Raw genomic sequence first — 9,203 nt, 5'->3', positions numbered from 1 at the left:
GATGGCGATGCCCCATTAGATGGCGATGCCCTCCTCACGGTTGGAGGGCAACTTTGGTCCGTCCTGTCTGAAATGGGCACAGCGGGTGCTGGAGGGGAACCACGTCGACAGCGGTCGTCCGGTCTGCCATTAGCGCCCCTCCCGCCTCTGTGAAGGATGCTCTGTGACCACGCTCAGGCCTCTGTGGCTCCCAGACAGGGCGGAGGCTTGGGCAGCTTCTTCCTTTATCTGCCCCCAGTGTGTTAGGGGTATGTGCACCTGCCAGAGAGAGAGAGCAGGAGGGCGACAAAGCCCTAGTGGGGCGTGGTCACCTGCAGTCCCTCCTCTACCTGTCCATCCTGCTGGGGTCGAGCCACCGGGGCTGGGACTGAAACCACGGCGCCGTGCGGGGGCTGGCTCCCTCCCCAGCGGGCTCCCCTCTCTGACCCGGCCTGCTTGCCCGCCTCCCCCCCGCAGAGACTGCCTCGCCCTCTGCTTCCTCAACAGCGGCACCAGCTTCGTGGCCGGCTTTGCCATCTTCTCCATCCTGGGCTTTATGTCTCAGGAGCAGGGGGTCCCCATCTCTGAGGTGGCCGAGTCAGGTAGGTGCTGGGGGTGCCCAAGGCCGGAGAGCCTGTCAGCCTGGCTGGCCCCTTGGCCACCAGGACCCAGAGGGGGCTGCTGCGGCCTGCGCTCCGGGCGAGCTTGGCCGCCTGTCGGTGGGTGTGCCTGGAAGACACGGGAGAGGGCTGTTCAGCGAGTCCTGCTTCCAGGGCGCGTGGTTTACAGCGGCCCTTTCCTCTGCCGCCCGCGGCCAGCTCCTCACCCTGGAGCCAGCCAGCGTTACTCGTTCCGTGTCTGTCTCCCTAGAAACAATTTAGGCACCATGAGAAAATGTGCACACACACATTCACCCGCACTGCTAGCTCTCTTCTGTTGCTTAAGACGCGTGACACCTAGAAATGCCGAGGCACAAGATGCGAATTTCCGCATCCCATCTTTAAAATGCTCATTTTGGAAAATGAAGGTGAATACCATCTTCTAGAATATTCAGCTTTTAGCTTGTTTTTTTCTTTTGGGCCAGTTCAAGCAGCTACTGTACCTAGCGGTCCCGTCTTCCTTCTCTAGTCGGGACACGTTGGCTGTTTTGACCCAGCGGTCACAAGTCCCCTCTGGGCACTGCTGCAATGCCAGCTCCAGAAGTCTCTGCCGAGTCTGAGCCCGCGGTTCCTCGGCAGTACCAGTTCTTCCTTTTTCCTGGCCCTCTTCATTGCCGGATTCGTTCGGTGCTGAAACATCGAAGTCCTCCTGCCTCTTTTCCCGACCTGCTCCTCTGGGTCCACCTTCATCACCCGGGCAAGCAGCAGGGGAACCGCTACCTCCTGTCCCCCGAGTCCTCAGGCTCCTCCTCCGCCGCCCCCTGCACCTTCCCCTGGGTGATGTCTCCGGCAGGATGGGGGCTGGCTCGGGGAGCCTGGACCTGAAGGCTCGTGCCTTGAGTTCTGAGAGTCTAACCATGTCAGGGGAGTAGGTATCGGAACCCTTCGGTGCTCGCCTTTGGTTGTCACATCTGTCCCAGATCCACTCACCTGGTGGGCAATCCTTTCCCACCAACCTGGGGTTCCTCCTGGGCACTGAACTGTCCTTCTCGCCAGGAGGCTGAGGCCCTCTTCTGTCCACTCGGGTGCCTGTTTTCTCTATTCTGTTCGCGTTTTCCAGCCAATCATCCATTTGTTCCTCAGTTTCTTCTATGGAAGTTCCATGATCTTGGGACCAGCAGGTAGCGTAATGGTTATGTTGCTGGACTCCCATTTAGTCGACCACAGTTCGAGTCCCGGATCCGGTGGCTTAGAATTCATGCTGGGCGTGTGTGTGCGTGTGAGTGTGTGTCCAAAGAAGAATGGAGGAGAAGGGATTGCGGCGTGGCCATCCCTTTGGGGGGTGATTTCTCTCTGTCTGTCTCTCTCTATCTCTCTAGCGAGCACCACACCCTACAGCAAAAGTCTCTCTAAGAAAAAAATTAAAAGAAGGCCCGTGATCGTAAGACTGAGTATACGTACTCTCTAAAGGCATGTATGCAGGAAATTCGGATTTGGGTTTTTAACTGTTAACTTTCTTCCGTTTCTGAAGTGTTTCAAGGCCAGTCCTGGCCAACGCTCTGTGCTGTGTGTGAAATTGCCCGGCATGCTGGGTCAGGCCAGACAATGCTCCCAGTGTGAGAGGCCGGGTTCCCAGCTTGCACGGAAGCAAATCATGCCATCGTGGTGTCACGGCCAGACGGCCGCTCTTCTCTGGAGCATCAAGTTTGGATCCATCCATACTCTTGCCTCCTGCCTTGTTTTGTTTTTGTTTTTCCTTTTCTCTCCTTTTTCTCCCGAGCAGTTCACCCAGTTGCCTTTCCAGGCAGACTGAGCAGCTGCAGTGTGACGCTCACTGGGAGAACACGAGCAGGCGTGCCAGCTCCGCACGCTCGGCACTCCCCGCCCAGCAGAGTGCCGCTGGAGCCAGCCTGGGCTCCTCTGGTCAGAGTGTCGCTAGGCCTCTGCCGGCCATCACCCTCTGCAACTCCATAACCGGCCACCGCTGCTCCGGCCTGAGTGTCTGCGTTTTCACCTTCATTCTTGCCTGGATGTAAAGTTGGTGAAACGTTACAATAAGCTTTTCTCATGTCTGCAGAACCGGCGTCCTGCACGGTCTATTTCTGTTTCTTAACCTACCTCCTCTCCCTTTTTAAAGAACTATTTATTTAATTTTATTTAGTATTACTTTTAAATTTTCTATAGGGCACATGTGCTCACCAGAGGGAGACAGAGAGAGAGAAAGTGAGAAAGCAAGCCACCAGGTCTGGGACTCAAACCATAGTCGGCCATGTGGGAGTCCAGTGCCCTAACCACGACACCAGTTGCTGGTCCTCCCCTCTTTTTTTTTAATTTTTTTTTTTTTTTAAAGAAAAGGTTTTTTGCCACAGGGTACATGAACTTGCCAGAGAGAACGTGAGAGGGAAAGTGAGAAATCACCCTGGGAGGACGGCCATACCAGTCGCTTCTCCATTCTCGTCTCTGGATTTTGGGCACACACGCACACTTGCCTGGTATGATTTTCAAGCCACTGGGTCTGGGACTTGCATAGCAGTCTGCCGTGTGGGAGTCCAGCGCCTTGACCACCACACCGCCTGCTGACCCCACCTTGCCTTTTTTAAATTGCTGAAGGGTGTGTGCACGTGTCAGAGAGGGAGAGAGAGAGAGGGAAAAGGCGCCTCCCGAGGGGGCATGGCCGCATTTCCGCGTGCTGTTGGGATTTCAGGTGTTCGTGCACACGCAGCCCAGGTTTGAACTCCGCGGTTGACCCTGTGGGATCTGGCTGTCTTAACCACTAAGCTAGGGGCTGGCCCTCTCCCTCCCCTTCTTGAAAACAAATGGTAGCATACTCTACACACTGTTCTCGGTCCTGTCTGTCTCCTTCACTTTAAAATGGATGTCAAAGTCCGGCAGGTGGAGTGGTGGGTAAAAGTGCCGGACTCCCACATGGCCGACCACGGTTTGAGTCCTGGACCTGGCAGTTTGCTTTCTTGCTTTCCCTTCCTCTCTCTCTCTGGTCAAATTAAAAATAATAACAACAATAACAAACGGAATGAAATAAATTCTTTTTAAAATGCTTGCAGAGCATTTTAAAAAGTGGAGTTTATAGAGCGCATAGAATTTCCTCCTCCTTGTTCTGCACGGTCCTTCCACCCTGCAGTGTGGTCGTGGCTGTTCCATGAGAGCCAGGACGAGTCCCCACCTGGAGAAGCCGGCTGCCGCTCTCGCTCGGCCCGGTCTGTGGACCACGCGCTTTCACTCTGCACCTGGGCCATGCTCCTGTGACACCAGGAACACACGCCCTGCGCAGCGTGGCCGCACCAGCTCTTCCTAGAGAGGCCTGGCCTGGGCCAGCTGCTGCGGTAACCTGTAACATAGGGCTCCACGGTGCCGAAGCCACTCGGGAAGATCTCAGGCTCACACCCAAGATCTTCCCTTCCATGATGGGCACCGTGGTGCCCAGGGTCCTCGCTGACTGAGGCGCGACAGGGTCACGGGCAAGGACACTGCTGGGGCAGCTGGTCTCTCTGTCATGGAAGAAATCAATAAGCAGGCCTATAGGAAAGGGTACAGTCTCAGGCCCAGCAGGGGTCGTGGCGGTTACATGTAGCCGACTGCAGTTCAAATCCTGGACCCGGTGGTCTGAAACTCACGCAGGGGATATCCTGGGAGGAGAACGGAGAAGGGATTGTGGTGTGGCCATCCTCCCGGGGGTGGAGGATTTCCGAGTTTCTCTCTCCAGTGAGTGCCCTAGAGCAAAAACCTCACTCCATAAATAAATAGGGACGCGATCTCACCTTTTCGGGGAGATTTGGGGTACAGACACACACGTGTGGCATGATTTTCAAGCTGCAGGCTGTGGGACTTAAGCATGGCTGGCCACGTGGGAGTCCAGCTCCTTGCCCACCACGCCACCTGCCGGCCGCAGCCTCACTCCTGTTAAGCTCTCACACGTGCCAAGCACCATGAGTGAGGCCTGTGAGGCAGGTGTGGGCTCGTCCCTCCTCCCCGCTCAATGGCGCCTCAGGTCGCAGGGACCTGTTTCTCAGGGAAAGCGCCCTGTGGGTAGACCCGGGCACCTGCATTTGTCCATGCCCTTGCAGTCAGCTGAAAGGAGCAGCCATCCGTCAGAGAGGGTGTGAGCCAATGGCATCCGAACTCAATGCGGCTCACTCACCGCCAGGTGACAGGAGAGGGCTGGAGCGGCCGGCCTGGGGAGTGAGCGGGAGGCCCGGGCCCAGCCTGGTCTTGGAGGTACCTGTTCGGTGCCGTCCACTTCATAAACACGACGGAGTGACCGTCCTTGTTCTGGGGTTGGTTTTAGCTGGGGCAAGAGCTCTGATACTCAGCAGGCCCTGTCTTCCTCTTGCTGTCCCCGGGGCTGACTTCAAACTTCGTGCGACTTACTGGCTCCTGGGCGCCTTCTGTTTATTTTTTTGTTTTTTAGAATAGGAATAATGAAAATAAAATGGGAACAACAAAAACCGTCCCTGGTACAGGCTATGTGCGCCTGTGTGAGAGGGACAAGTACCCCAGGCCTGGTCGGGCTGCGACCTCCAGCCCTCCAGTTCTGCACCCTGGCAGGTCCGGGACACGGGCGTGCCTGGTTTGCCTCAGTCTGGCAGGCTGGGGATTTGAACCGCGGACACCATGCAGGGTCTGGCTTCCCTTCAGCAGGGTGTCACCATGGCGCCAGAGCCAGCCCCTCACTAAAAATCAGAAAGTCCTCTTTGGGACAGGAGAGTTGGCGACCCCGCGTTGTCCTTTAGCTCCCAGGCCCTTTATCTGCCACCCCCAGGGCTCGCTCCTGCACGGGGGTGGAGCCTTGGGAGCATGGGCCCGTCCTGGGCGAGCCGGTGGTGGCGCTGGGAAGCCGGGCGCAGGCACGGGGGTGTGTCCCTCTGCTCCTGCCCTAGGTCCTGGCCTGGCCTTCATCGCCTATCCCCGGGCTGTGGTGATGCTGCCCTTCTCGCCGCTCTGGGCCTGCTGCTTCTTCTTCATGGTCGTTCTCCTGGGACTGGATAGCCAGGTACGAGAGGCACCGCGCAGCGGGAGGGACCAAGGGTGGGCGGCCGGGAGGGGCAGTGGGGCATGAGCTGCAGCTCCGTCCCAGGGGCCCCGCGTAGCTGGGGGCTGGCCGGGTGTGGACATGGGTGCCCTTCCGGGGACCAAAGGTGTGTGCAGGTGTGTGGGGACAGACCTAACGGGGAAGCGGCTCCAGGGACCGGAAGCTGGCAGGGCTGGCCTGGGCAAGGCGCCGGAGCACTGCAGGGCCGCTCTGGGTGCCTCTGCCTCCAACCCCTACCTCTCACGCAGTTTGTGTGCGTAGAAAGCCTGGTGACGGCGCTGGTGGACATGTACCCCCGTGTGTTCCGCAAGAAGAACCGGAGGGAGGTCCTCATCCTCGGGGTGTCGGTCGTCTCCTTCCTGGTCGGACTGGTCATGCTCACGGAGGTGAGGGCGGGCAGACGGCAGTGCCCTGCGGCTCACAGGGCCGGCCTCTGGGCTCCAGGGCCTGTGGGCCCCCTCTCCTCCCCACCGTGGAAAGGACAGAGTAGGCAGGTCCCTCGGCTTTGGACAGTGGCTACTCCGGGGATGAGTATGCGGACACAAAAAGGGCGGCTAGGAACTGCTCTCGGCAGGAGCGCCGGACTCCCGGGCAGCCCAGCCCGGTTCTACGCGGACCTCAAAGGCAGAGGGACCCTGGGGATGGCTGACATCCGTATGACGTCTCAAGGGACAAGGAAGGAGATGGAGCTTGCAGCTTGACAGCACCTACTAGGCATCCCACCTGTCTTCCATTTTAAAGCATGATTAACAGACGGCGATTGTGGGGCCAGCTGCCGGTGCGGTGGCTAAGTGGGTCCTGCAGGCCAGCCGTGTGGTTTGAATCTGGGACCTGGCAGCCTGAAGACTCTGGTTGTGGGTGTGCGCGCACCCAACATCCCGACAGGAGGGTGGAGGGGGAGGATTTCCGCATGGCCATCCCCTCGGGGGTGATTGCTCATTTTCCCGTTCTCTCTTTCTCTGGCAAGCACACGCGCCCTATAGCAAAAACTAAATAAAGATGAAAATAAGAAGTGAGGGTTACTCCACAGCTGCCCGGCGTCCTGCTGCACGTCAGGGCCACCCCTCTTACCTGCCCTGTGGGCCTCGCCGTGCCTGTGCGGGCCGCGCGCCCTGCCACCGTCTGAACCTCCCCTCCCGCAGGGCGGCATGTACGTGTTCCAGCTCTTCGACTACTACGCGGCCAGCGGCATGTGCCTGCTCTTCGTGGCCATCTTTGAGTCCCTCTGCGTGGCGTGGGTTTACGGTGAGTGACTCCTTTCTGAGGGCCCTTGGACAAAAACAGACATCTGCACATTACACCCACCTGTTCCTGGGACGCCCCTCTGCCCAGCCTCAAAAATATCAAGACTTCGAAGGCCAGCAGGTGGCACAGTGGTTAAGGTGCTGGACTCCCACATGGTAGACTGCGGTTCGAGTCCTGGACCCGGCAGCTTGAAAATCACATTGGGTACATGTATGTGTGTGCCTGAAATCCCGAGAGGAGAATGGAGGAGAAGGGATTGTGGCATGGCCATCCCCCCTGGGGGTGACTTCGCACTTTTCCTCTCTCTGTCTCTCTGGCGAGGGCATATGCCCTATGGCAAAAACCTAAAAAACAAAATGAAACAAAAAACTCAAGGATTTGGAATTACCATGTGGAAGGGCCCTCCAGAAGTGGCCGGACACCTCAGGCAGGTCCGTGTCCTGTCCTAACGTCACCTCGTCAGCTTTTAACAGCCTCCAGGACGCCATTGCTGCCTGGGCTTCTATGCCCATCTCAGCAGTGACCAGAAAACACAGGCAGGACGTCCTCTGCCTGTCGGTCTTTGCTCGCCTCATCTGCGGGCCCTTCCCCTGACGTCTGGGTGCTAAGGGATGTCCTCCCCCTCCTTCTGTCCCCCACGCTAGGAGCCAGACGCTTCTATGACAACATCGAGGACATGATCGGGTACAGGCCGTGGCCTCTCATCAAGTACTGTTGGCTCTTCCTCACGCCAGCCGTGTGCACAGTAAGATGTCCGCCCACGCCGGGGCCAGCCCGGGGAGTGGGGCGGGCAGCAGGTGGGGCGGCTCTTAGCCCCCGGCCTTCTCTCCAGGAAGTGAAAGGCATCGTGAGTTTAATTTCTCCTCCTGGTGGACTCAGAGCTGTAATGGGCCAGCCGTGGTGGTCACAGTGGCTGGATCCCACATGGCCGACTGGGCAGTTCGAGTTTCAGAGCTGGCAGCTTGAAAAACACACCAGGCGCATGTGTACGCGTGCCCAAAATGCCAAGAGGAGACTGGCGAAGGGGTTCTGGTCCTGGGGGGTGGTTTCTCACTCCCTCCCTCCCTCCCTCCCTACAGCACACTCACCTGTAACAGTAAACGCCTCCCTAAAAACAGAAAGAGAAAGCTAGCAAGACAAAGTCTTCCTTTCCTTTTCACAGAAAGACAAACTGAGGGCCAGAGCCGTCAGACGGTCTGACCAACCCCACAGTGAGCCCAGTGCCCCGAGCAGGGCCGACCCCAAGTGCTCCGGGCCGCTCATCCACGCTAGCCGCAGTCACAGGGCACTCCTGGGCCGGGCACACGGGGCTCCACACGCAATCCCTCCTTTGCTGCTCACCGACCCTGTAAGGTGGCTCGGGCCACTCTGCGGCCGGACCTGCCCAGGCTAGAGGTGTGGGGGTTGGGCATCCGAGCCGGCAGTCTGGGGCCAGAGCGGAACCTTGGGCCACGATGTGCTGTCCCCTCTGACTTCCCCAGCCCCACGGCGTGCAGGCCATAAGTGAGGACCAGGGAGAGGGAGACATGGGCCCCACCCGAGGGCCTCGCAGCCCAGACTCATGGAGCAGGACACGCATGCACCTCAGCACCCGGCAGGCATGCGGTCATGCCATCTCCAGGAGCTAACCATGAGCAGAGGGGCCCTGGGTGCAGGGGCCCCGGGAATACCTGCGGGGCATGATTTGGGGCATGGTGTAGGCAGAGACTGGAGCCAACCGGCCCGGATGAGCCCTGGAGGTGCTCTCTACCAGGTCCTCGCGGTGGGGCGCGGAGGGCTCAGGGCCCGCCCCCACTCCTCCCTCTCCCCCTGTCACCCAGGCCACCTTCCTCTTCTCCCTGGTCAAGTACACGCCGCTGACCTACAACAAGAAGTACACGTACCCGTGGTGGGGCGACGCGCTGGGCTGGCTGCTGGCCCTGTCCTCCATGGTCTGCGTTCCAGCCTGGAGCATTTACAGACTCAGCACCCTCAAAGGCGCCCTCCGGGAGGTAGCCAGAGGGTGGCCAGTGGGAGGGCGCTCCCTGGGCGGGGAGGATCCGATGACAGGAGAGTCACCTTCCTGGGACAAGCTGGTGCGGGCAGGCTCAGTGGTGGCTGTGGCTTCAGAAAGGGGCAGAGTGAGTGCTCAGAAGTCAGAAAGAAGCTAGAGAACTCCAAGACGCGTCCGTGATGGCGGGTGTCCTCCGTGTGCCAGCCACCTCCGCTCCCCTTGCAGAGGATCCGCCACCTTGTGTGCCCCGCTGAGGACCTGCCCCAGAGGAACCGAGGAGGACACCCCGCTCCTGCCACACCCAAGACGTCACTTCTGGGACTCACAGAGCTGGAGCCTC

At 59.0% G+C, this 9,203-nt stretch overlaps 1 protein-coding gene across 1 annotated transcript in view; it reads left to right on the top strand.

Moving 5' to 3' along the window:
* Positions 1 to 376: 376 nt before the first annotated feature.
* LOC102484048 (sodium- and chloride-dependent GABA transporter 2-like) overlaps positions 377 to 9,203 on the top strand; it is a gene marked incomplete at its 5' end in the record, with an annotated part of 10,025 nt that continues 1,198 nt past the window's right edge. Inside the window, 7 exons of the mRNA XM_014583638.1 lie at positions 377 to 581; positions 5,474 to 5,586; positions 5,874 to 6,011; positions 6,768 to 6,870; positions 7,515 to 7,615; positions 8,691 to 8,861; positions 9,089 to 9,198. Of these exons, the coding sequence (XP_014439124.1) occupies positions 377 to 581; positions 5,474 to 5,586; positions 5,874 to 6,011; positions 6,768 to 6,870; positions 7,515 to 7,615; positions 8,691 to 8,861; positions 9,089 to 9,198 (941 nt within the window). The remainder of the gene's footprint in view (positions 582 to 5,473; positions 5,587 to 5,873; positions 6,012 to 6,767; positions 6,871 to 7,514; positions 7,616 to 8,690; positions 8,862 to 9,088; positions 9,199 to 9,203) is intronic.

The sequence above is a fragment of the Tupaia chinensis genome, unplaced genomic scaffold, assembly GCF_000334495.1.
Source record: "Tupaia chinensis unplaced genomic scaffold, TupChi_1.0 Scaffold144408_1, whole genome shotgun sequence".
NCBI lineage: Eukaryota > Metazoa > Chordata > Mammalia > Scandentia > Tupaiidae > Tupaia > Tupaia belangeri.
This window is presented reverse-complemented; position numbering and strand designations above follow the sequence as displayed.